A 25,488-nucleotide genomic window follows, 5' to 3' on the forward strand; every position below is an offset into this window, starting at 1 on the left:
ATATTGTTGCTGAATAGTTGTATGTTTTCTGCTTTAACAAGCAAGCACAAGGAGGGAAAGGTCAGTAGGTTATTTAAGCCACAACTCTGCTGGTTGAGAAGGGGGGGTGTGTGGAAAATATGTATGTATGGAGAGGATGGAGTAATGCTTGATGCCATTCAGTCACCATTATTATATCTTTATTGTTGCAGCTAAGGGGATATATTTAACAACATATTACCTTCAAATAAAGTAAAGAAAGATTATTGAAACCATGAATTTTGTTGTTCTTTTAAAACACTTTTACAATGCATAATCTAAGAATTACAGGAACATTACTGCATTAAAAAAGTGGAAAGTACCATGTTGCAAAGTACACAATATCTAGTTCCTGTGAGTGGTTTAGTGCTCTGTCTGAAATCAGCCGAAAAGCAAAGTACTACTTGTGTGTACATACTTCACATCTAGATGGTGCCAGTGTCTTCATTCTTAGCGATGGTGTAAACTGAAGGACTGTCTCCTGCCAGCAGCAACACTGAAGAGGAATAATTAGCTGAGCATGCAGCTTTTAGATCATTACTGTTGAGTGGTTGTTAGGATTCCTTGTTTAACCCTTTGGCTGCTTTTCTAAATGAATGGCCATGTTTTACAGCTTCTTACTGGGAAATCCAACCTTACCCAACCTGATTGGCACAGTATGTTGCCATCACTTGCAAGAGCTGGTTTATAAAAAAGCGAGCAAAGAAATTTGACACCAGAGGGCACTGAAGTTCAATTGTGCAAGCCCGATCATGTAAAGGTAAGTGCTTGTTGTATGATTAATGTACTTTCACATATGTCATGGTAGTAGAGACTTACAATTTGTTAGTCTCTATATCTGAAAATGGAAAAAAAAGAGTGTGATACTGAGCAGAGACTGGGCTAGGCTGCTTCCACTGCAGCACCTACTGAAATATGCTTCACAACTTCTCCTATTTTAGCAATGAATCTCACACATTTGGCCCATACAAGACATAAGTTCTCTGATATGGAGACTTATGGAGACATTTATCATTAATATCACAAATATTAGCATTATGTCTTTTCTGATTGACTGTGCCCTTTGTTCACCATCAGTAGTCAAAGATATGGTGTTATGAACACATACAATTATGAGATGGATAAAGAATAGCTTTGTCAAACCATCAGAAGATAACAACGTATTAATGACTTTCTGTTACTTGCTACTTGTTGCTACCAGTTTTCATGACACTGTGTTTCTTAGTTTAATACTTCCTTATTTTTATACAATTTCTATTATTGCTCATGTATTGTTTGATGCATTATTTTTCATTAGTTCAATACCTTTTCCAAATTATTTAATTCTACAACTGTCTGCAGTTAAACATCTTTTAAATAAGCTTAACGGCTGCAACAACGTCCTCAAACATATGTCAAGAAACATGCTGACAAGTTTGCACCATCTTGCTTCCCATATTGTATTTAGTCATGCACGCAGTACATAACAGTGCCAGGGTATTTTTCATATTTTTCATTCTGTCTTTCATGAGAAAATTAGTCTTTTGTAACATTATTATTAGTTTCGAATTCATTCACATTGCATCAGTTTCACTTTTAAGATACACAAAGATTCTTATCAGCAGACCTTCACTCTGTTATGACTATCTCTAGTCCACATCTATCCCCTCATGTTCAGACTGAAGAGTCACGGGGGATAGCTCTAGAAAGACAGGGGCTAAAATCACCGCAGTCATTCAAGGACAGAGAGCAAATCAAACTACCTGCATGCATACCAGCTGCTGGTAAAAGCTACAACACATATAGGGGGCAACATCGTAGAAGTAATGGGTCAGTCAGCATGTCTCCTCCCTGATCCAGGCTCTATTGTGTGCAGTAAGTGGCCCCAGTGCCTAAATTACATTAATTATGCTCCTACAGGCCACAGCTCTGTGGGAGAAATGCAGTGTTATCACTCTGTTTCCTCTTAATGAGCAGCTCAGCAGCCTCAGTATTTCTGCCAACTTTCTCAGCGTGTGTTTTCTTTTTCCCAGGAAGCTGTCACGTCTTATTTTCAGCTTTGAGTCAAACCTTATTAGATAAAATGTCTGTCATGGTGTGCAATACATATATATATAACTGTCCCTGATTTTATTTTGTACTGTGACACACTGAGTTCTTCCCGCATCATAACGATTTGTAGCTTTAACTAGGGGGCCCATGAACACAGTTATAATCAGATTGAAGCCCTTCATTGGATGCATGACTGCCGTGTGCACGGTCACTCACACAGTGTCTGACAATGTGTGCTACAGCAGGGTATTTGGACACACGTGATGGGAGACACCATGATGGTTTGACAGATTATCTTGTGGATTCATCTGCCAATCCTGCCTTTGCTAGATGGGGCTTGTGGCTACAGACAGTAATTGCAAACAAGGCATGGAAGATGTCTGTGTCTTTTTAATGTGTTGAGTATTGTTTTTGGCAACTTTTCATTTTCACATCGAAGTTCTAGTGAATTGCAGTGGTTTATCTCTTATCTCTTTTCACAGCAAACTGAAATATGTTTCACAACTTCTGTTATTTTGGCAGCAATGATTCCCAAAAAAATATTGAAACTCATATATATCTACACTATGAAAAGGTCTTTACAATGGTGTATCTGTGTGTGCAGCCCTTTGGTAAATGTTTGATTTGGGAATTCTCTCCTCACAGAAACTAAAACAAGCCCCTCACACAGTGCTTTTCTTTGTGATCACTGATGTGGAATTTGGGAGGCTAGGATGGGAGTGGAGTGGAAAGAGATGTTTTAATCACCACGGTGGGCTTCTGTTATCTCCACTGACATAAAACACTTCTAATAATGTTTTCTCCCCTCATCAAAACTGATTCAGACATGTTAAGTTTGATAATTGTGACACATTTGTTCCCTCATGATCGCATCTTATAATAAATGATGCAGGTTGTGTGATGTCTTAGTGCTGCTCTGTTAGGTTGACTCTCTCAACAACGACATATGTTCATAACGAGAACAACAGCAGGCCCCTCTTGAGAGATCTTCTGGTTACCATCGCAGCAGGTGGGTCTATTGAAGTGACGCTATTACCCCGGGAACAGACACCTTGCCATGTGTGCTGGGATATACTGTACCGGGGCAGGCACTCACACTTAAAGCTACATAGGATTTATGAGCCTGTTGTTCCCAATCACAGCTCTACAGCCCACAGGCGTGAAATGACCCTCTGCAATGCCAGCGTCACTGGTATCACAAAGTTCAGTTGCAGCATTGATAAGTGAGCAGGCAAACATGGAAATCGATAAACTGCAGCGCATTCAACAAACAGCAGACAATACGACCTTTGGCTGGGTGGGTAGATAAGTCTCCCCTCCTTCCTCCCACTCTTCCTCTTCCTGCCTTTCCTTGTTTATATGTAGTATGTGTCTATTAGCCATGATAATAAAGACAGGGGGTGTGAGTAGTGGGTGGGGGATCTTGCATTGGAGTGATTTTGGAGAGATAAGGAGATGTCTACCCTGCCTGAAATGGCCAAAGTGAAAACAAAAAGATTTGTGATGTAGGTGGAGTTAGATTAGGGGAGGGTGAGAGAAAAAGGGCTTGAACATGTGCAGAGAAGTGTTAGTAGGGAGGTCAGAGCTGCACTGGCTTAGCAGAGAGTGAGAAACAGACACAGTGTTGGTTTAACAGAAGACAGAGACAGAGAAAGCAGCAGAGGCCCACACAGAAGTGACAAAGAGAGGAAGTGTGATAATCAGCTTGGGAAATGACTGTGTAAATTATTTGTTGGTTTTTTTTTATTATTTCCGTTAAGAGACTGGGGTTGTTCTTCAAAAGACATGAGTGGTGATGGCAGCAAACAGCGTTATGTGTCAACCTTCAGGATACACATCAAGTCTCCTCATGCATCGGCTGCACCAGGGAATGGGCCAGGAACTATTGACACTAGGACCACAGAAAAAGGTACTGACACAGGTAAGGGCGGCATGAGAGAAGCAGAGATTAATAATTCAAGGTTGTGTGTTTGTGTTGGAAAGCGTTCAACTGGTAGTATTTACCATGTTATTAATGTCAGTACTTGAATAGACAAGTCTGAGCTTGGTAATGCTCCCTGATAGCAGTTGGTGCACTGCAACAAATTTGCTTTAATTTCCTCCTGGTGTTAAAAAGAGATTATTTTCTAGAGGATAACTCCATATTTGTTGCTATCAAAGTTAATATCAGCTGTTTCTCCTGAGTTTAAATGTTCACTTATCTGATTATTTTTATTGCATTTTTGTTCTTTCACTTTCATATCAGCCCACACTGAATATCATTTTTCTAATGCTCTCAAAGCTTCAGTATTTGAATTTAGATTCCTATTTGAATACATGACCTTTGACATCTTTTTCACTTTGGGCATGTGACTTTTGTCGTGAAACCTCAAAGGCTGATCTGAAGACATAACACAGCCAGTTTTAAAGTTTTGGTTAGTTAGATATGATGTTGTTGTCTATATGTCTATGTTTATCTGCTTAAGTGAACTATTTCAGAGTAAGTTGTCATCTGGTGTACATTATCACACAAACATCTCTCTATCAGATGTACACCTTCTACTGTATGCTTTACTTGTCAGCATTTCAGAAACTGGCAGATATGTCACCTCGGCCACAGAACATGTCTGAGGTTTCCAATGGTGTTTATGAAAGTTTCATTTTCAACAGCGGCAAACGTTTTTTAAATAATCCTGCAACACTTAAGTTGAACTAAGTTACTGACATAGTTGACATGCATATAAAAGCTTCTCAAAAAAAGTCTTGTAAAAAAAAAAGGTTAAATAGTCATGATGTGAAAGAAGTGTGAGAATCCACCCCTAAGTGTTTCTGAGTGCAGAAGTGCAATTCAAAGTATGATGCATGATAAAACAAGCAGTCAGCGTCTGCTACGATGAGTAATTCAGCAGTATAATCCTCGGTTAAAGGTTAATGGTAAAACACCTGTTTCGTTAAACCATAACTAGTATACTGTATATGACTTAACATTACATCAAACAATCAGATAGGATCACTTTTACACAACATTTCCTACCTGACCAAGCCTCTGTAATGACTATTGCTTACTCTCATGCGCTGCTGATGATAAGTTCTTGTTTATAAAACGTTACAGAATCAGAGGGAGTGAAGTTTCGTTGAATACCCACCCCTGTACGACTTATATCCGAACAAGAACTTGACTCTGGGTCCAGTGAGAGTAGAATACTGTATCAATACAAGACCTGCTCCTAAAAGGCTTTAAAAAAAAAAAGAAATAAAAATGAAACAGGCCAGTCTGTGTGAACTATGTTTGAGAGAATAGATGTCAGTGGTTTTCTGGGCAGTGGTTACCTAAATTAAAGACAAAAGGAAGAGCAAATAATAGCTTTTGTAGTGTGAAATGTTATGGTAGATGACAGAATGGAACATTATACTCTTGATCGTTTTTGTAAAAACTAGGGTTTCACTAGAATTAATTGATTTTTATAGATATTTTAAGTTGTGAAAATTTATATCAGGTTAAGTTCTGTCATGTTTTGAAAAGTAGGGATGCAGTTAAGTGAAGTTTTGTGTTTGCTCTATACAATCAGGGAAGGATCACTCATAACACTCATTATGAATCCTCCTGCTTATGTTGCATTTTCTTTCTGTGTCTAACTCTTCTTCTCCATTTTCAGGGTTTCTTTCCTCTCGTAAACGTCCGGATATACCCGTCTTCATAGAGCCCCTGGAGGACTGCTGTGTGGACGAAGGAGGTGACATCACGCTACGTGGGGTTCTGACAGGAAGTCAGCCTATCAAAGTATCGTGGTTGCACAATGGTGAGATGGGACAACGTACTCTAAGATTTCTGGATTCCAGCCACTTTTTTTTTTTTTTTTTTAAAGAATAAATAACAGTAGCAAGAACTTACATTTGGTTTATGAGAAGCAGTTTGTGAGATCCATCTGACCTCTTGTAAACTCTTGAACCCTAAATTTGACCTTAAGCTGTAAATCTTGGGGGGAAAATCTACTCTGTTTTGTAACATCAAGTGTACCGTTTCTGTTTGTGCTTGTTCCAACACAACGACTAAATGAACCTTGAAACGATGCTATCTTTTAGGGTTGCACCATTTCATCAAATGGAAACATAATCGTCTACACATTATGCTTCACTCAGCCTTTCATATTTGGTATTTTGAGAAACGGGGGTGTTGGTCAGAATTTAAACAATACTTGGCCGTGAAACATGCATTAGTAATGATTGATCCACAGATCCTATATGTGGTCTCATTTTCAGGACTTCCTTCCTCACATTCATTCTCTTCGTTGCTCTTGCACATTATGCCAATGAATGAGAGTGTTTCTAGTTTGTTTGTTTGCTCCTATGGGCAGGTGAAGTGGCTCGTTTTGGGATTCCTTCCTTCAATGGCAGGGAGGTGAATTTCGTGGTGAGGGAATGCTTGCCGGAAGATGCAGGTGCCTACACCTGCTTGGCAGAAAACAGCGCAGGGAAGACATCCTGCTGCGCCGCTGTGTTTGTCAGAGGTGAGGTGGACATTGAGACACATTGGTGACTGTTCCTTAATGGACATAAGAAACTGTCTAATTCTCATAAATTCCCATTTGCTGCTAATAGCAAACAAGCAAGAGTTTCATTTCTGATGTCCTGCGGTCTGTTGTCTCTGTTTCCTCTCTTTTATTGACAACCAATCCAGACTTTGAAACCATCTGTGGTGTGCACAATCGCGTGTCAAAGATCCCCACTTCTGCATCCAAGAGCGTTATGGAAAATGGAAAGTCACCACAGTCTCACAAAGTTGAGCCACAAAAGCTCAGAGGAGGATCCACTTGTACCTCGCCTACAGACTCTGACATGCAGAGTCCGGTCACATCTCCAAGAGGTAATCAGATTATTGATATTTAATCATTTGTGGGCATTTTAGGAATTCAAGTCAATGTATGTATGTATCGCTGTGACATCACAAAAAGTCTTGCATGTTTTGATACCCCAGGAAGATATATTGGCCTCTTCACCATTGTTTTAACCTCTTCCGGATATCCATGTTATATTTTTAAATAAAAAAGGAAACGCATCATTTCCTGTCCTTGTGCGATTGGTGTATACAAGTAGGATTATGCACGACTTCTACAACAATATAGCTCTTTGATACACCCACTAAAGGTTTTAAGTCCCAAGTGAGCACCATTTAGGGAAGTGGACAGTGCACAGTGCACAGTCAAACTTGCTGAGTCTGTTAACTGATAGCCATAGACAGAACAGGGCCACACCTCTATCCTCCCCCGTTAAAACCTACCTGCACTTGATCTCTCTCTGCAGAAGTCATCCCAAAGAAGAGAGCCAACTCGGGGAAAGGTAAGAAGCACACACTCATTTTTTAATTCCTCCAAATGACCAAGCAATGCACCTGTCGTTCCACCATCTATTCACTCTTACTTCTCTTTCTCCTTGTTCAGTGCCGTATTGTCTGCTGCTCTTTCTATTATCCATGTTCACTGATTAGAGTCTGTTGCTTTGTGTGTGTTTGTGTGTTTGTGGTGTGCCCTTGAGCTACACATGCACTTTTTCAGCCTTTGTTCTTGTTGTTATGTTGTCGAACTCCAAGCTATTGTGCCTCCATACACTGGGAAACTTTACCTTGGGGTGTATGCTGCAATAATGAAAGCATAAAAGCTCACATAATTAGGTCTGAATGGTTGTTATTACTGCAAAGGACACGTCATATTGATACAGTACGGATAATACTTAATGATTTACATGAAATATAAGAGAGGGCAAGAGAAGGAGATGTAATAATTAAACATCAGGCTGCCTGTAAATAAAGAAGAATGTAGATACTTAAGCCATTTAAACCTAATGGGGTTATCAGATTGTCTCCAGGCAAATTCACCATCATGATGCCAAAGTATTTGAATACTGACAGTGTGACATTGACTTCAGCTCATATATGGAATTTTCTAGTCTAATGTAAACACATGATAATTTAATATAACTGTAAGATACAGTACAATGACTTCAAATGTGTGTTCGGCCAAGAGGCAAACACGTACTTCCTTCCTTTAAGGACATTTGTAAATAGTTGTGAAACTTATTATGGAACCAGGATAAAGAGGCGTCTTCAAAGATCAGGTGAAAATATCCAGCTTAACATTGTTTAACACGCTTCATTACACAAGGACTGGTTGTACTTGTATTGGGGGAAGGTTATCTGTGTTTTGCATTGGTTTCCACTTGAGACACTTGGTGTGCTGTAGGCTATAACAATAAGGGTCTTAGGGGAAGTAACGCACTTCCAGTCTTACCGCACAGCACACATCCCATGCCGCAGATCACGTAATCCCATTACACTAGTAGACATTTTCTCTGTGTCTCTGTCTTTATCTGACACTGTCACACTACACTGCATAGCTTCCTTGCAGTGTGACGTCACAGGCATTTAGTTGATGTTTTCAGCAGAGCCGATGATACTACATTGAGTCAGCAGACCGAAGTCAAAACACTCACTTTGTTTTGTCTTTGCAGGTCCAGCATTACATTTTGAAAACCCCCCTCAGCACCTTGAGGTGAAGGTGGGACAAACTGCCCGTCTGACTTGCTGTTTCACCGGCAGCCCACCTGTAGTGTCCTGTTGGATCAGAAACAAAGATCAGGTGCTGTAATTTAAAGGCTAGTATACAAAATATCCACTTTCTGACCACCCAACTTTATTTGTCTCCATTGTCTGTCAGTATTTATCTCCTCCTCTCTCTTTTCCTTACTTTTTATCTGCAGATAGTGGATGGTCCAGAGCTGTGGGCAGAAAATACTGATCAGAGCAGCACACTTGTTATAGCGGAGGCTAAACCACAGCACACAGGTCGCTACACTGTTGTAGTGAAGGACCGTAAAAGCTCAGCACAACACACACTGACCCTTTCTGTCATAGGTAAGGCAACACACACTCCTTAGTGTCAAGACCATATAAAGTAATATTGCAGTTTTTTGAGCGGTGTATTCATCATCGTCCCACCAGAGAAGCCGCAGCCTCCTGCCTCCTGCCCTGTGATCTCCCTCATCACTGCCAGCAGCCTTGTACTGTCCTGGTCGGGCCCCTGCTACGACGGTGGCAGCGCTGTCCTGGGTTATGTGGTTGAGTTAAAGAGCCAAGGACGTGCGGAGTCTGGGGACTGGAGTGAACTCACTGCCCAGTGCAAGAGCACTTCATACAAAGTGTGCTCCGGGCTGCAGCCTCAAGGGGAATATTGTTTCAGGGTGAGGGCCTACAACACAGTGGGAGTAAGTGAGCCAGGCCCAGTATCAGCAGTGGTTAAGATGGAGCAGAAAGGTAAGGTGATATGGGTTATTCATATATGAAAATAGGGCAAATATAATGAGGCTACTATTACAGCTATTGTGTCTGTGTGTGTAGATTCACACAAACCACAAGAAGAGGAGGGTCCTCAAGAATATACCTGTGTCACTGTTGATTCATCTCACAAAGTCACAGATCACTACAATTTGCAGGAGAAACTGGGAATGTAAGTATCTGCCTGGACAAAACCCATTTTCCAAACAGGTTTGTTGAGAATTGATAAGTGCCTTTCCACAGAAAATAGGATGAACATTTCAGCGTCAGTCTTTCCTTTTATTAGCATGGGTTGTCTGGAAGGGATGGAAGTCCTGCCAAGTGCAAAGGAGGGAGGATTAAAATGCATGCATGTAGAGACATGGTTCTCACCGTATTAACAACAGTTGTACAACAGTGGTTGCAGTCATACTAAAATCACAGATCTGAAGATTGTTTTCCGGGTTTGATTGTCAGCCTTTATAACTCAAGAAAAAATCATTGTGATGGGCTTACTTCATTACAATACCTCACTTTTTAAAGATCTATGATGACACAACATTCACATTTTATTTCTTGAGGTTTAGAAATAAAAAAGACTAAACACGTCTCTTCATCAGGGGAAAGTTCGGACTGGTGTATAAACTAACCCACAAAGTGACCGGACATGTGTATGCTGGGAAGTTCTACAAAGGCCGACGTGCCAAGGAGAGGGAGGCTGCTCGTAAAGAGATAGAGTTGATGAACTACCTTCACCACCCCAAACTGGTTCAGTGTCTGGCGGCATATGATCACAAGCCTGAGATGGTCATGGTGATGGAGTTGTGAGTATCGTCATGAAAGCCCAAAGTGGATGAATTCTTATAGCACCTGCAATGTTTCAACACAAAGAGATTTAATAACAGTTTGCTGCCCCTGTGGTTTGTCTGTCTGCAGTATAGCAGGCGGGGAGCTCTTTGAACGTATTGTGGATGATAACTTTGAGCACACAGAGCCTGCCAGTGTGCGCTACATGCAGCAGATCCTGGAGGGGATTGCCTACATGCATCAGCAAAACATTGTCCATCTGGACCTCAAACCTGAAAACATTGTGTGTGTTGACACCACTGGCACCTCAATAAAGATCATTGACTTTGGATTAGCCAGCAGGCTCGGTATGTGAAATAAAACCCTCAAATGTTTACTTGTTATTCTGGTGTGTGTTTCAGCACCAAATTATGCCTTTTATGTTTAACAGATGGTGACGCACCTCTGAAGGTGATGCATGGGACTCCAGAGTTTGTGGCACCTGAAGTGATCAGTTTTGAGCCTGTGGGTTTGGCCACTGATATGTGGAGCATTGGGGTCATCTGCTATATATTGTGAGTCCTACTTTTAATCCTATAGCCTTTTCTACATTAAAGGAATAGTTCAACATTTTGGGAAATACACTTATTTGCTTTCTTGCGAGTTAAATGAAAAGATCAATCCACTCACATGCCTGCATTATACTTTGTTACCTTTGAACCAGCCTGTTGCTAGTCTTTGTAATATGCTAAGCTAACGGCTAGTGTTAATAGGTTTATATTTGTTGTACAGACAAGAGAGTGGTATTGAATTTCTCATCTAAATTTTGAGAAGGAAGCGAAAAAAGTGTATTTCCCAAAATGTCATGATGTTCCTTTAAATATATTTTGTGTCATGCAAATGCAGCATATTCTTGATATTTGAATAGGTGAGAGCTGATTTTCTGACACAATGACTGCAAAACTTTTTACAGTAGTCACATCAAACTAGGATTGAGTCAGTTGGACCCATGTCTATCAAACTGACCCAGTACTTTACCTATCAGTCTTGAGGGACTTAGTAAATTGCAACACCAGAAAAACACTTTGAGAAACTGAACAGAACATAATAGACTGTGCTGGTACTGATAGTCATGATGGATTGACTGCCTGTGGTTTGAGAATTTTAGCCTTTTAGTACCACCTAGTGGATATAGACTGATACAGTCAATATAATAACACTGCTCTTTTTCTGTGGTTGTCAGACTGAGTGGTGAGTCTCCATTCCAGGGTAACAGTGATGCAGAGACCCTGGCCTTGGTCACAGCTGCCCAGTGGGAGTTTGATGATGAGAGCTTTGAAGAGATCACAGACGAGGCCAAAAATTTCATTAGCTCCCTGCTTAACAAGGACACCAGGTGATGTCATAATCATACAGCTATTGCACAGCATCCCAGACCCCATCTTGACCTTAACCTTAAGCTCTGTGTGTTTCCCAGGCGGAGGATGTCCTGTAAAGAGGCACTCGCCCACCCTTGGATGGCTGCATTTGAGTCTGGAGATCATGCCGCCACCAAGTGTCTGTCCAAGGAGAAGATGAAGAGGTTTCTAGCCCGGCAGAAGTGGAAGGTAACACATTTCAGGACATTACTTTTATTTTTTTCTTTGAGTTTGAAATGTTGCTTTTCTTTTCTGACTTTTTTTCTTAATATTTGTGTCATAGAAAGCAGGCAAGGCCATGCTAGCCCTGAAGAGAATGGCTCTGCTGTCTAAAGGTGAAAGCTCTGTATCTCCTACCAGCCCTGGAGACGGTGAGACACGTTCTTTTATTATGTTCTCATCAGAGTCATTTGTTTTCCTTGTCTAACCGGACTATATCTGTGCTCCTGGGGTTTTACCCGTTTTTCCATCTACTTCCTCTTTCCTCCTCCTCTCTGGCCCAGCATCACCCCTGAGTCCGGAGGCAGAACATGCCCTGGAGTCTCTGGAGCGCAAGATGCAAGAGCCACCTCATTTCACCCAGACCTTGGAGGACCAGACAGTAGCTCAGGGATCCAGTGCTCGTCTCTCATGTCACGTCACAGGTACACACATACTTCTTATCTTCCTTCATTCAGGAGCTCAAGACTTACTGCAAGTCACAAAAATGAGGACTAGGGACCTGATTTGGACTTGAGTTGACAGTTAAATATTCAAATCTGAAGTTTTGACCAAGTAAAATCATGAAACAGTAGAAATAAACAGTCACACACTGTATACGTTCCATTATCAGACCTATTGCTTTGAAATAAATATGTTCAGATACAATATATCCATTCAGTCATGTGACGGTCAGCATTCAGGCCTGTAGGACTTGGATCTTGGCTTGCAATTAGTTCATGAAGACTTTTGCTTCTTGCCCCTGTCCTCCCCCCTCCCATCTATCTTGGCAGGATATCCTGACCCAGGGGTAGTGTGGCTGTGCGGGGAGGCGCCTGTGGAGGAGTCATCCACAGTTCAGATAGAATATGAGGAAGATGGCTGCTGTACCCTGGTCCTAGTCAAAGTCGGCCCAGAGGACAGCAACGTTTACACCTGCAGAGCCACCAATGACCACGGAGAGACATCCTGCTCAGCCAAACTCGTTGTTCAACAGTAGATTCATTTCATCAATGCATGCTTACTGCATATGACGGAGACACAAGTATAAATATAATGTTCTTGAGTCTTGAACAGTTTGTTGTAGATTCTTATTTTAATTCAAAAAAAGGGACAAAGCTGGACATTCTGTACTGTGGCTGGATATATTTCTACGTGTATTATTGTACAAAAACTACAGATGAATATTGTTACAGAGTATATAGATAAAGGTTGATATTTCTTCATGGGACCAAGATGTGGTTATACATTGTCTTTAACAAACTGCATTTTCATTTCTTGTTTTAGTGAGCAGTTGTTCCAGCTAAAACCAAAAAAAACGCATTCTTATTTTGGCTCATGTGTGAATTATTTTACCTTTGTCTTTCCAAACCTGCCACCTCGCAAAATATGAATAAACAGATATGTGTTTTAAAAAGCACACATGCCTTAAATTATGCTGTTTGATGAAGAGCATGTTTTTTAAGCTGTTGTTGGGTAAAAGGACGAGATGTTTTTTGAAAAATATTCTCAGTAAAACAAATCTTAAGAAAACGACAAAGCTATTGTTTTTTTCGTTTCAACAGTGTATCTCACGAAATATTCAGATGACAACAAAATGTGCAAAAAATTACCGGCTGTCCAAACTGTAGGAGATCTCTACCAGTATCAAAAGATACACTCAAACCATCAGTGTACAGAGGCTTCAAGTTGTAATACTGACACAAACTAAAAACAAGTTTTAGTGGAATATCAAACTCAAACTCATAGCAGGAAAAAAAGAAAATATTCTATATTTTTCTTGCCTGCGAATCACACATAATGACCAAAACCAAAAAATGAATTTCTCCTCACAAGTGTTGTCTGTGTAACCTAAGCCTGATAGACTGTATGGTAGGTAGTTTATTAGTACAATAATACTCTCTAGCACATCAAATCCACAACTGAAAATATTCCAAGAAACGCACTATTTACTCCTGTTTAAGTATAACAGTAACCAGCTGTTTTAGGAAATTAGCGTTTTCAAAAAAATAACAACATATTTGTGTATGTGTGATTCATATCTTCAGTACAAACGAATCAGCTTGCCTTATCCTTTCAGAAAATTAAGTTGTTCCATGTGATTGGCAATGGGAGTCATCCGTGGCGGTCTGACCCGTGTCGGACATGGCAGTGGGGTCCGAGGGTTGGAGTTGCTGAATTCGTTTTAACTGCGTTTCCAGAAGCTGTGAGTTACAACACACGTTCCTGTGTTCGATCATGTTTCTCATTATGAACATGTGTGTGGAAGGTGCCACGCTGTTCAGGAAATAATTGTTTTTTCTCATGTAAGTAAACAGCCGCTTCACCAGCTTACTGTTAACACAGTCCTGGAGTTCTGGTACCAGATTAACCCTTCGCAACACATCATGTGGGTCTTTTGTGTTACCCTGGTGAAGTCTGTCGTGAAGTGCGTAATGGTGGCTTGATCCAGTTACCGGATGTGCATTTTCTTCTGAATGCTCAAGTTTTTCTCTGAGCCATGGCAGGGGCACCTTCAGTTTCCGATGAACTGCTTTAGCCAAGTTCTTTGATGTCGGAGCAGCTGGTTTTCCTTCATGTGGATGAAAAGGGGGGTTGTCAGGAACTCGTGAGTTTGTGTGTGTTGCTAAACCATGTGCTGAGTCATACAGGCAGACATTTGGGAAATGTTTCCATGACAGGAGAAGGTCAGCAAAATCTCTTGGACTTTCTGTCTGCAAGTTGAATTTCAGACTGTAAACGATGCCATGGGGGCAAGAAACTACACACCATCCACCTGTAAAGGGGAGAAAAAAGAGGAAATTTATTGTCTCTTTTCTTTTCAGACTTATGTTTTTCACAGTTACATTTAATTCATACTTACCAGAGGTACCCCAGATAGATTGATGCACTTTGACATAAGTCTGTTGATTCTTCACTTTCTCCCTCAGCCGGAAGATGAGATCTGCACGAGATCCACTAGAGTCAACACTGGAACTTTTGCACAGACTTCGGAGAGTTGCTTCCTGGGAGACATGAAACAGAAGTGTTCACCAAGAATTCAAGTTAAAATTAAAATGATCATTCTTAGCAACGCATTTATTGTAACATCTCTTGAAAGACACAAGACATGAACAGAGAGAGGGTGAGCATGTTCACCTTCTTACTGTGAGATCAGTTTGACCATTCCCTGATTAAAAAAGGCAAATCAACACACGGATTTGGATTATAAAAAACTACACAAAAAGAACATTTTTTGTGGTTATTCTGACTTTACATAAAAAAGAAAGCTTAGGCCAAATAAATAAGGCTTATTTTTATTAATAACCTACATTTTGTTTGAGCAAATCCTCACAAAGACGGTCTGCAGTTACACTACTTAGTTCTCCCGCAGTCTCAGATGTGGGCATCTTTTTGAATTCGGTGTTGAGGACACTATCGGATTTGCGGGTTTCCTTCCCAATCCAAGGAGCCCAGCGTTCATAAGATGGACGAACCAAAAACGGATTTGTTGAAGAGTCTAAAAAAAAAGTAAGAACAAGGTCATAAGTGCATTTCCGATGGAAAATTGAAAAAAGTGTTAGAGCCACAATGTTATTTTTTTGTTTGTCTTATATTATCCTTACCTAAACCACAATGTGATTATATGTATACACATGCAGTTCTCACATTGGACACAGTGTGGAGCATCAATGCAGTAAGTGCATATAGCAAAGGTGATGAGAATCAGGTGTGCAGATGGGGAAGCAAACCGTTTTGACCGTGTCAGTGTGGCATCGTGTCGGCTTGGCCGACATTTGAATCTGTGTTTGTTCAACGGAAACATCAACGTGAATAAATATGGACAATGCTGTTATCTACTTATGTTAAGGTGATCGTGTGTATGCTGAACTTTGAATAAACAGATCACCTAATCCAAAGACATACAGTGCATTGGACACTGGTTTATTGTTTGGCTCAGAGCACACGTCTGAAACAAGTTTACCCGTTCGCACCTCAGTGGCTTATATGAGTATGTTATTTTTTTCACTACGAAAGGAAAATATGTATCTATGCACACTGGAGTTGACTAATTGTAACCAGACTATAAATTAATGATATAAGAGTTTGTGTTTAGAGTTAGTGAAAATACCTGGGGCACTCTAGAGTACTTGCCCTGACGAAGTCCTTAATGGCTAAAACGAGTAGGTATGTTTTTAACTATGACTAAGTAGCCATGAAGTATTAAAGGCTTTTTAAATTTTTTACCTTCTTGTGGGCCTCAGATCTTTTTAATAACTCTAAATTAGCAGGATCCCCAAACTGAAGAGCACCAGCACTCCATGCATCTGTTTTTATAAAGAGTTTGTGTTTGTAAAAAAGATGAATCAATGCAAACAGTTACTTTATACAGTTTGAAAGTTTGGGCAAATAACATTCAATCTTCTGCAGCTATGAACAGAAAATATGTTTTTGACATTGTCTCCTTCGTGTGCTCTAAAGGCCTCTGACACTACAACATGATTTCAATCACAATTAACTGTTGAATTAAGAATGATCGATCTGGTCATCTTTGAAGTTCAACTAGTGGTTTAGCAGAATAAACAGACATAGCAACATACAGAAGGATTTAACTCTTTACTTACTGGGAAAAAAGCCTTGACTGATCATTTCCAGATGTACAGAGTCCCAGAAGTCCTCTATGTTGTGTTGTCCATCAAAGTCTTCAGGAGGTGTTTCCAATTCACTCACTACATTCACAGACACATCGGATAAATACAGAAACCATTTTCGATTTAAATTACAAAAATAAATAATAAATAAATAAATAAATATTTTAATTTCTTATTCTCAATCGCTAATAACTTACCCTCCAGTTTGGAGACTCTGTTTCTGTGGATGTCCATCATGACAACAGCAGGGGAAAAGCCACAGTTTACGCAGGAGTAACTGTACTCTGTGTTGTTCAAAGCCTCGAAGTGACAATAGGCTTGAAAAATGATGTTGATCGCGGGAAACTTTTGGCCCCGAAAACTCTCCAAACAGCTGATCAGTCTGGACACCGACACATGATTCTGTAAAGAAAAACAAAGGGATTATATAGATTTTTCTTTCTTACATGTATGCAAGTACAGAAAGATATAAAAGTGCAGTGTGATAAATACACATTGCTATATACACACCTGTAGGTTGTATCGCATATAGAGGCAAAGCTCTAGAGTCAAGATGACATGATCATTAAAGTTGTGAAGACCATCTCGCCATTCCTGGTACCGGTAGTCCATGTGGCATTTAGGGCATCTTTTATTGTAAGTCGAGATGTCTGCAGTGAGTAGAAGAATAAAATCAGGACATCGAATCAGCAGTACGTGGTCAGTCCATGATGTATTTTACTTACTGTGATTTACACCATTCATGCTGACTATTGTAGCTTTGTCTGTGATGAGAAATCCATCTTCTAATCTGGGATGGCCTTGACAGAGCTTGCATGTTTCTTCAGTAGGAATCAAACATGCAGGATAATCTGTCAGTGCTCTTGGTGCAGTGGCATCTCCAGGAAGAGTTGCAGGTATTTTCTTCTCTGCATAAGTGTATCTCACACTTCTCTCCAGCTCTGTGGTAGCAGGATTACTGTGAGACTGAAATGTCTCTTGCGTTGAAGCGGGCAGGAGGTCTTTCCTAGTTTGAAACACGTGCCACTTACCGATGCTCTTGTGTGGACATGATTTACGAGGGTTGGTACAGGGGCAATGCCAGGTTTGTTTTTTCAAGTTATAAGTGACTATAACTCTCCCAAAGGAGGAGAAACTGCGTATTTTGGGCTCATGCACAGAGAGACAAAGTTGATGTGTGGAACCTCCCAAATCCACCAACACAGAAAAAGGCACATGGTCTTTCTCTGCTCCTTTTTGCCTCAATTTGCAGGTTGCCATCATAGATTCTTCGACAATATGCAGAGACACCAATTCCTCAAGAACCTCCGGATTAAGAAACTCCTCGCAAGCAATCTTGGTGCAGTAATCCAGCGATCGAATGTGCTCACACAAGCTGTAAATTAGCCCACTCTGCTTTGCAAGCAACTGGTACTTGTGACATTCCTCCAACCCACATTTTATCTGATGATGTTTTCCCCATGTTTTGCGCTGTACATGTATCGGCACAGAGAACCCATGAGCAACTCTTTGGACAGCAAATATTCCACGTGTTTCATCAACACACACGTTTTTAAGATGTGAAGCAGCAGTAATATCCTTTAGCCCCCCATGCTTCCTCTTTATGTGGGCACCCAGGTTTTTCTTGTAAAGACGAAGCGAGCAGTGAGGGCACCGCACTAATCTTAAACTTCTGATACCGTAAGACGGCAGCGTCATTGTGTCAGGATACGATGCAGCATCCTTAACTGAGCCCTCGGGTGAACGAGCATCTGTGCTCGAGGCCTCTGGTTGTGAAGCTGCGGGGATATCGCTGGATACTGGTGAAGCTACAGGGGAGTGGAGAGAAACTGAGGGTGGAAGCGTATAACAATGGTCTTGCTCTACTACTGATGTATTACACTCCATAGGCTCCTCCAGCAGATTCAACAGGCTTGGGTGAGGCTCTGAGTTGGGTACTGCCAGTGTCGTAGCTGGAGAAGGGGGTAGTGCTGATGTCGTAGCTGGAGGAGGGGGTACTGCTGTTGTCACAGATGGAGAAGGGGCAACTACTGATGTCACAGATGGAGAAAGGGGCACTGCCGATGTAGCATGTGGGGGTTCTGGTGATTTTGCAGGTGGAGAAGGGGGTACTGCTGCCGATGTTGTCGCTGAAGAAGGGCATCTTGAAATCTCCTGGGAAGCAGCAGTGCAGAGTAGTGATGGCAATAAGAGTGGTTCCAATGTGAGTGATGGAGGAGGTTTATTTTGACATCCGAGCGCATGGCTTTCCATATCTTCCCTCCGTATGATTGTTTTTTCACAGTAGGGGCAATGATAATGACCCGTGAGTCTGCATGGCTGATTGCATCTGCAGATGATGTTATCTGCAAGAGGACACAGAGCAACAGTAACTACAACCTTAACTACAATATTAAATAATCAATAAATATATGTAAGTTCTACAGCTAAGACAGTCGACTTACCTTTAACATGCAATGCAGTGCTGATATGGCAATCCATGTGTCTCTGGATCTTCTTGCTGGTAGTTGGCTTGAATTTGGGACACAGAAGGCAGTGAAACAAAGTCTTGCTGATATTTGAGCACTGTATTTCGAACTGGCCCCCAGGTTTAACTATTGATTGGTGGATCTGTAAAATAGCAATGTTTTACTTGTATTACAACTTTAGGACATTTTTAAAAACAACTTTACTGGAATAAGCTCAACAGAGGAAATACAGACATTGCTCTGCACACATATAGCATTTCTACAATTATAACATGAGGAAAGGAAAAAAATACAATTAACAAAATATATGAAATAAAATATAACAAAGATTTGACAAAACATTAAACGTGCTTCATGATGTCTTCCAGAGGAATGCCAGCTTTGTGTTGCAAAGATTGTTTAGTGATGCATAACATAATAATTAGAAAACCTTAGTTTGTTGTTGTTGCAGACAACGACGTTTATTACAGTCATTCACGGTTCTGTTATCAGTATGAACCACAGTCAGTGGCATGAACAAATAAAAACTAGGTACATTGTAAAAATCTTAGAGAGACATTGTATATTATGGCTTTGAACCTTGTGTCAACTGAAGACTTTTTGGCTTAATTGTCAACATTAATGCTAGCTATTCCGTCCGCATACATGGGAACAGCTAACGCTAACTACAACAAAGTATAAAAGCGCTTTGAAATGACATGTTTAGCACTGAGGACTGCAGCTCTGATGAGATGTTAGTCTAGTTTATAATCACTTACTTTGACCATGATGCTTTGAAGCATCCAGTGGCTCAACTTCCATTAAAAATGTAGTTTTAAGTGTTGCTGCACGCAAAACTCTCTGCAGTCTGATTGCAACTGTAATTGAAGTGCGCATGCGCGATAGCTTACAAGGACCCAATTAATGCAGTTGTTCACCACAATGCCTGTATGGAATCGGGCCTTTATTTTAAAAGGTTTATCCATAGATGTATAATAAGACTTACACCTATCAGCCACAACATTAAAACCACTGACAGTGAGATGTTAGAAGAGATGTTGGAAGCAAATCCATTCAGTATAAGATTGTATAAATATTATTTCACCCCACTCAAGCTATATAAAATGGATCTGATTCAAAATAGTAACTGCGGGCAATGTAAGGAGGTTTTTCACATTCTTACACGCTATATGGGAATGCCCCTTGGTTCTGTCCATTAACTGTATATAAATATATATATATAGACATATACAGTCAGTGGTTCTGCCTAGTGTCTAGCCAACTTGTCCATTTCAATTGCTAAATAGTATAGGTCTATATTCGGAAGTGCCAATCCTCCCCTTTACCTAGGGGTGCACTTTTTTTTAAAGTTAATCCTCAGCCTTTTCCCATTCCCATAAGTAATCTTTAACTTTTTGATTATATTGTTTCAACTTATCTGATAAAGATATTTATCTTGCCCCAAAGCATGAGGTTAATTGCTTTCCACCTATCCAGATTGTTTTTTTATCTTTTGAAGTAATGGTGCAAAATAATATTATACCTGGCTGGGTGGCACATGCTGTCAACTGGGTGGCGGCACAGGATAACTGGTTAGGTGGTTTCTGGTTTTGGGTGGGGTTACCTGGGGAAGAGATGGCGCCAGGATGCACTATGGGAAGAAGGCAATCAGGCAAGGGTAGTGTGATGCTCTGGGCAATGTTCTGCTGGGAAACCTGGCATTGATTTGGATGTTACTTTGACACATACCACCTACCTAAACATTGTTGCAGACCAAGAACACCCCTTCATGGCAACGGTATTCCCTGATGGCAGTGGCCTCTTTCAGCAGGATAATACACCCTGCCACACTGCAAAAAATTTTCAGGAATGGTTTGAGGAAAATGACAGAGTTCAAGGTGTTGCCTTGGCTTCCAAATTCCCCAGATCTCAATCCAATCAAGCATCTGTGGGATGTGCTGGAAAAACATGTCCAATCCACGGAGGCCCCACCTTGCAACTTACAGGTCTTAAATGATCTGCTGCTAACGTCTTGGTGCCAAATACCAGAGGACATCTTTAGACGTTGGAGGAGTCCATGCCTTGATAGGTCATCTGTATTGGCGGAACGAGGGGAACCTACACAATATTAGGCAGGTGGTTTTAATGTTGTGGCTGATTGGTGTAGGCCAATAATACATCCATGGGCTTATCATGTATCTTGTCAAATCTGTGGACAATATTGCCAATTTCTTGATAACTGGCTTGTCAAAAAATGTGAAAATAAAATAAACCTAAAAGTTTGACTTGTCGGACAAGATGAAGATGAATAACATTAATCTAATTTTCTCATCATCCACTGCATTGATGGGACAAAAGACCACAATCATATTGAAATTGCTGTTCTATCAATTGTAAAAAAAAAAAAAGAGACAATCTGTCTACAAATCATGTGAACACATATTTTAACATTTTTTACGTAATATCCAAGGATTGTCGTTGGCATGCATGACATAGACCTTCACCTCAGGACAGCTGACATGATCCACAGTAAACTTAACCCCTCTTGTAATTTTCAGTGTGTCTAGATGTGTACACTATGTAAATGTTCCAGGCAGAGATGAAAGGTGCCAGCCATCTTAGTAAATTGCCTCATTGGCTTACATAATAGTTGTTTTTCTTCATTGTTCAAGGGTAGATTAATATCTGTAAAGCCTACTATTCTTGCAACACAGAAAATGCAGTTATAAAAAAAACTCACAGGCAACAGTATTTGTGGATTTTATTGTATTTATTATCTATTGACTATGTTGAATTATACCTTCTTTATGTGCATTTTTTACCCTCAGTACACATAACCACACTTAGTTACTTTTTGTATAACTTCACAAGAAACATTTCTACATGAAATCACATTTTTTCACAATTGTCTATTAATACCCAGATATTCATAAAATATTTCAAACAGTTTGTTTGACTAATTGCACGAACATTATATAATTAGTTTGGCTTGTGTGTGAATATTTTTTTTAGTGCCACAAATCCTCTTCCCATTTGGCAGTATGAATAATATGAGATGTATTTATTTTATCGTAAGAGCATTAGGAGCCAGGCAGACCTGAAATCATGTTGTTTGAATCACATGGTGAAGAGCAGAAAACCACTGAAGGTGTTGTAATTCATGCTATCATCATAGATGATCCTGTGTGCCTGGAGCTCCACATATACGTTATCTCCCACGTCCAGGGGGATGACCGCAGCATTGCTGCCCATGTCGTTGCTGTCAGTCCCAGATGTGTCCCAGACAGATGTCAGCCTCACACCGTTCTTCATGAGGCTCACAACAGAGTTGGCATGAGGATTGATGTTGTTGAACATCGAGAATCGAAAGAAGTACATTCCTTTGACCATCGCTGTGAAAATGCCTGTCAAAAAAAGGAGAATGGTTTACATTTAATGAGTCCTTATATGTCTGTCTCTCTCTCTCTCCTTCTATGTCTTTCTCTGTCTGGCACACTACCTGTTGAAGGATTGTAGCCACTGCCAGTGTTGGAGAAGACCTTCTTATACTGCAGTGGGGTATTAGCAGAGATAGGCCCAGTGTTTCCAAAGCCAGAATCCCTGAGAGCTGCTGAAAAGGCCACTTGAGGTGCACCTGAGACCATCAAATTACCACAAACACATCAGAGGTTAGAACTGATAAAAAGATCAGGGAAGAATTATATCTCCTTGTTATAACCCACTAAAAACATTTGCCATATTTTACCTTCAATCAGGCTCCGCAGCTCCAGGACTTCTTTCCCAGTGTTTTGCAACTTCTCCTCCAGGTGTGTTATTTTTCCCACCATGTTTGCTACTTTCTCTCCCACTGCCCCCAGGGTTTGACTTATGGAAGTGAGGGAGCAGGTATCAGAGCAGCTGGTTGATCCTGGGTACAGAGAGACCTTGTCATTGTTTTTGTCGGCTTGTGCTTCACATAGCCAGCAGCTGAACGCAAGAATCAGGACTGACACTCTCATCATCCTTGCAGTTTTGAAATCTCTGCTTCAATGTAGTTTTCCTCTTTCAAGTCTACCCCCCTTTTATACTCCACCTGACACTGTGCAACACAAGAAACACCGGTTACAGGAAACGCCCATTTAAAAAAGAAAACACTATCTCAGTTGGGAAAACCTACCCAAGTCCAAAAGGTGATTAATGACACTTATACAGCATGTTACTGGCAAAGTTTACAAAGTTCTTTATGTGTCTGAGATAATAAAACACTGCATACAGCAAGTTTAAAGACTTTTAAAATATGATATTGATTAAATACACTTGTTAAAATAGGACATTTTGCAATTTGTTAGCTTTGCCCCATGACTGCACTCTGGTTAACAGGGAACTAAAAAATCTACAGATAAGTACGTTTTACGATACAAACCTTGTCATACTTTAAAGTTAATCAAAACGTATCATATCTGCAACCAGTGTAGTGTCGCTGAAATTGGGAAGACAGGTGTTGATATTATATAATGATGCTTTCTATGTGCGTTAAATAATGTTTGAGTTTCTGGTTTATTTCAGGACAGTTTTCTAATGTTTTTTTAAATTACTTAAATGTTTTGGTTGTACTTGTTTTCATGTTGATTGATACTGATAGTGTTCCTAGTGTGAATACTCATATGGCAAAAATGATGACTGTGGATGAACGCGTATGAATGTGGGTGTGAATGGGTGAATGTGGCATGTAGTGTAAAGCACCTTGAGTGACTGAAAGACTATAAATGCAGCCCATTTACCATTTACATATTGGTCTTTCTCAAGGAAAGTTCAATACAAGTGTCAGATACAGATACAGCCTTTCATATATATATATATATATATATATATATATATATATATATATATATATGTGTGTGTGTGTGTGTGTGCACACCCCACATCTGGTGGTAATGTACAATCAGTGACATCATCAGCAAGTTACAAAGATATAGTTGAGGTAACTGCAATTACTGAACATTAGAAAAAGTTAAGAGAATACATCAATACCTCTATCTATATACGTTTTGACATCAAGAGAAAAAAGTTCATGTAGTTTGATACATATTGTCAGGTAATATTACCAGGATTCACAGACATGATGTTATTAGTGCTTTTGCTCCTCTAATTGAGGTTTTTCCCTTTTGTGAAAGGAGATCAAACAATGGATAATTGAGCTTGCACTGTACTCTCAGTTCGTACTCGTTAATTAGCCATGAGTTGTTTGGAATGTAAAACCAGTTCTTTTAATTCCACAACATGAAAACAGACCATCACCTACCGAGTAAAGCTAGTTATTCTCGGAAGCTGAATACCTGAGCAGGAAGAATGTGTTGACTGTAGCCTCAGGTCACCTGAGGAGTGTTTCATCACGCTGGCTAACAGGATAGTCTGGCTTATTTCGATAAACCTCGCTAATTTAAGTGGGAGGTCCTTTCCATCACTGCAGCTTATATGAGTCCCAGCTCAGTAACCATGGTAACTTAGCAGAACTAGCCTGCTCTGTGGCAGGCTAACGGTCAAGCTTAACTCACTAAGACCAAGAAAGTGGATCATATCACTCCAGTTCTCAGATCTTTACACTGGCTTCCTGTCTGTCAAAGAATTGACTTTAAGATATTGCTGTTGGTTTATAAAGCACTAAATACATCTCTGATCTGCTGCTACATTATGAACCATCTAGACCTCTCAGGTGGTCTGGGACAGGTCTGCTTTCTGTCTCCCAGAGTAAAAACTAAACATGGTGAAGCAGCTTTCAGTTTTTATGCTCCAAATATCTGGAACAAACTCCCAGAAAACTGTAGATCTGCTGCGACCCTCAGTTCTTTTAAATCGCAGCTGAAGACTTTTCTGTTTGCGGCTGCCTTTCATTAAACCACATTGAGGGTTAATGTATTACACTGCACTGTTACTTTTATTCTCTTGTTTTATCTGTCTTATTCCCTTTTAGCTTCTTTTTTATTTCCAAATTTAACACTTTTTAATTGTTTTTATATGTCTTTTTACTTGTGTTGCTTTTATTTTCTGTTTTAATGCCTTTTATGCTCTATGTAATGCACTTTGAATTTCCTTGTTGTTGAAATGTGCTATACAAATAAACATGCCCCGCCTTGCCATGCCTTAACATAGCTGCATGTCAAAGAATGTCAGACAGACAGAAACAGACTCAAAAGACGGCTCCATCAAGTGTCTTTTCACACTCGCATCACTTGTCTGTGTTCAGGAAACATAAAATAGAAGAACCGTGAGGGACTTTTACAAAAATACTTAAGTAAATCCCCATTTTATTCGTGTTTACTCCTGTATTGGACTAGACCCTTTTATTTAAAAGTCTAGCGTTTATAATTTAAGAAATAAAAGTGTGCCAGCGTTATTTTGAAGTTATTTATTTATTCATTCACTTATTTTGTTCAAGCTGTGAAGACAAAAAGAAAACGAAATAAAGGCCAAACCATGTCCTTCTGCTGTGTTTAAATGTATACAGTATTAACTCCTTTATAGTAAGCAAAATTCACCGCTCTCATCACCTGTTCTGCCGCCGGGGAAAAGAAGGAACATGTCATTGGCAAAAGTCAGAACCTGCGGCTTCAAAAATGCTCACAATGTGTTTGAAACAGCTGTACTGTATTTTGAAACAGTCAGTAAAATTCAGTAAGTCTATATTCATGTAGAGT

At 40.1% G+C, this 25,488-nt stretch overlaps 3 protein-coding genes across 7 annotated transcripts; 1 reads left to right on the forward strand and 2 right to left on the reverse strand.

The window, feature by feature from the left end:
- Positions 1 to 585: 585 nt before the first annotated feature.
- Positions 586 to 12,751, forward strand: mylk5 (myosin, light chain kinase 5). 3 transcript variants are annotated; one of them, XM_042393131.1, is made up of 18 exons: positions 586 to 778; positions 3,810 to 3,970; positions 5,685 to 5,828; positions 6,384 to 6,536; positions 6,707 to 6,892; positions 7,330 to 7,365; positions 8,533 to 8,660; positions 8,782 to 8,935; positions 9,023 to 9,334; positions 9,419 to 9,527; positions 9,955 to 10,158; positions 10,271 to 10,488; positions 10,572 to 10,695; positions 11,364 to 11,516; positions 11,598 to 11,727; positions 11,822 to 11,909; positions 12,042 to 12,182; positions 12,531 to 12,751. In XM_042393131.1, the coding sequence occupies exons 2-18, from the start codon at positions 3,835 to 3,837 to the stop codon at positions 12,734 to 12,736; spliced, it is 2,622 nt and encodes an 873-aa protein (XP_042249065.1). In that variant the 5' UTR covers positions 586 to 778; positions 3,810 to 3,834; the 3' UTR covers positions 12,737 to 12,751. The 3 variants fall into 3 exon arrangements, with proteins under 3 accessions (XP_042249065.1, XP_042249064.1, XP_042249066.1); XM_042393130.1 differs by lacking the exon at positions 586 to 778 and having other exon boundaries at positions 3,608 to 3,970; XM_042393132.1 differs by lacking the exon at positions 586 to 778 and having other exon boundaries at positions 3,608 to 3,958.
- A 62-nt stretch (positions 12,752 to 12,813) lies between these two features.
- LOC121884358 lies at positions 12,814 to 19,697 on the reverse strand. 2 transcript variants are annotated; one of them, XM_042393129.1, is made up of 9 exons: positions 19,594 to 19,697; positions 18,812 to 18,878; positions 17,093 to 18,712; positions 16,878 to 17,017; positions 16,565 to 16,769; positions 16,341 to 16,445; positions 15,048 to 15,235; positions 14,600 to 14,741; positions 12,814 to 14,512 (listed from the first exon to the last, which is right to left on the reverse strand). In XM_042393129.1, the coding sequence occupies exons 1-9, from the start codon at positions 19,615 to 19,617 to the stop codon at positions 13,821 to 13,823; spliced, it is 3,183 nt and encodes a 1,060-aa protein (XP_042249063.1). In that variant the 5' UTR covers positions 19,618 to 19,697; the 3' UTR covers positions 12,814 to 13,820. The 2 variants fall into 2 exon arrangements, with proteins under 2 accessions (XP_042249063.1, XP_042249062.1); XM_042393128.1 differs by having other exon boundaries at positions 18,812 to 18,977.
- Positions 19,698 to 21,620: 1,923 nt separating this feature from the next.
- Positions 21,621 to 24,210, reverse strand: LOC121884798 (complement C1q-like protein 2). 2 transcript variants are annotated; one of them, XM_042393800.1, is made up of 4 exons: positions 24,130 to 24,210; positions 22,560 to 22,721; positions 22,314 to 22,448; positions 21,621 to 22,218 (listed from the first exon to the last, which is right to left on the reverse strand). In XM_042393800.1, exons 1-4 carry the CDS (start codon positions 24,182 to 24,184, stop codon positions 21,932 to 21,934), a joined length of 639 nt encoding a protein of 212 aa, XP_042249734.1. In that variant the 5' UTR covers positions 24,185 to 24,210; the 3' UTR covers positions 21,621 to 21,931. The 2 variants fall into 2 exon arrangements, with proteins under 2 accessions (XP_042249734.1, XP_042249735.1); XM_042393801.1 differs by having other exon boundaries at positions 24,096 to 24,157.
- Positions 24,211 to 25,488: the final 1,278 nt, after the last annotated feature.

The sequence above is a fragment of the Thunnus maccoyii genome, chromosome 18 (assembly GCF_910596095.1).
Source record: "Thunnus maccoyii chromosome 18, fThuMac1.1, whole genome shotgun sequence".
NCBI classification, from domain to species: Eukaryota; Metazoa; Chordata; class Actinopteri; order Scombriformes; family Scombridae; genus Thunnus; species Thunnus maccoyii.

What these genes read in the sequence shown, in the direction of transcription:
- mylk5 (XM_042393131.1), top strand. Translation starts at nt 3,835, where the DNA reads ATGAGTGGTGATGGCAGCAAACAGCGTTATGTGTCAACCTTCAGGATA. An exon ending in CGCCGCTGTGTTTGTCAGAG is followed by an intron (nt 6,537 to 6,706) that starts GTGAGGTGGACA and finishes CAACCAATCCAG; the next exon opens with ACTTTGAAACCATCTGTGGT. An exon ending in GAGAGCCAACTCGGGGAAAG is followed by an intron (nt 7,366 to 8,532) that starts GTAAGAAGCACA and finishes TTGTCTTTGCAG; the next exon opens with GTCCAGCATTACATTTTGAA.
- LOC121884358 (XM_042393128.1), bottom strand. Translation starts at nt 19,617, where the DNA reads ATGCTTCAAAGCATCATGGTCAAA. An exon ending in CAGAGTCTCCAAACTGGAGG is followed by an intron (nt 16,446 to 16,564) that starts GTAAGTTATTAG and finishes CTGTGAATGTAG; the next exon opens with TGAGTGAATTGGAAACACCT. An exon ending in CAGTCAAGGCTTTTTTCCCA is followed by an intron (nt 15,236 to 16,340) that starts GTAAGTAAAGAG and finishes CTTTTTTTTTAG; the next exon opens with ACTCTTCAACAAATCCGTTT.
- LOC121884798 (XM_042393800.1), bottom strand. Translation starts at nt 24,184, where the DNA reads ATGAAACACTCCTCAGGTGACCTGAGGCTACAGTCAACACATTCTTCC. An exon ending in AACACATTCTTCCTGCTCAG is followed by an intron (nt 22,722 to 24,129) that starts GTATTCAGCTTC and finishes CTCTGTACCCAG; the next exon opens with GATCAACCAGCTGCTCTGAT. An exon ending in TGGCTACAATCCTTCAACAG is followed by an intron (nt 22,219 to 22,313) that starts GTAGTGTGCCAG and finishes TTTTTTTGACAG; the next exon opens with GCATTTTCACAGCGATGGTC.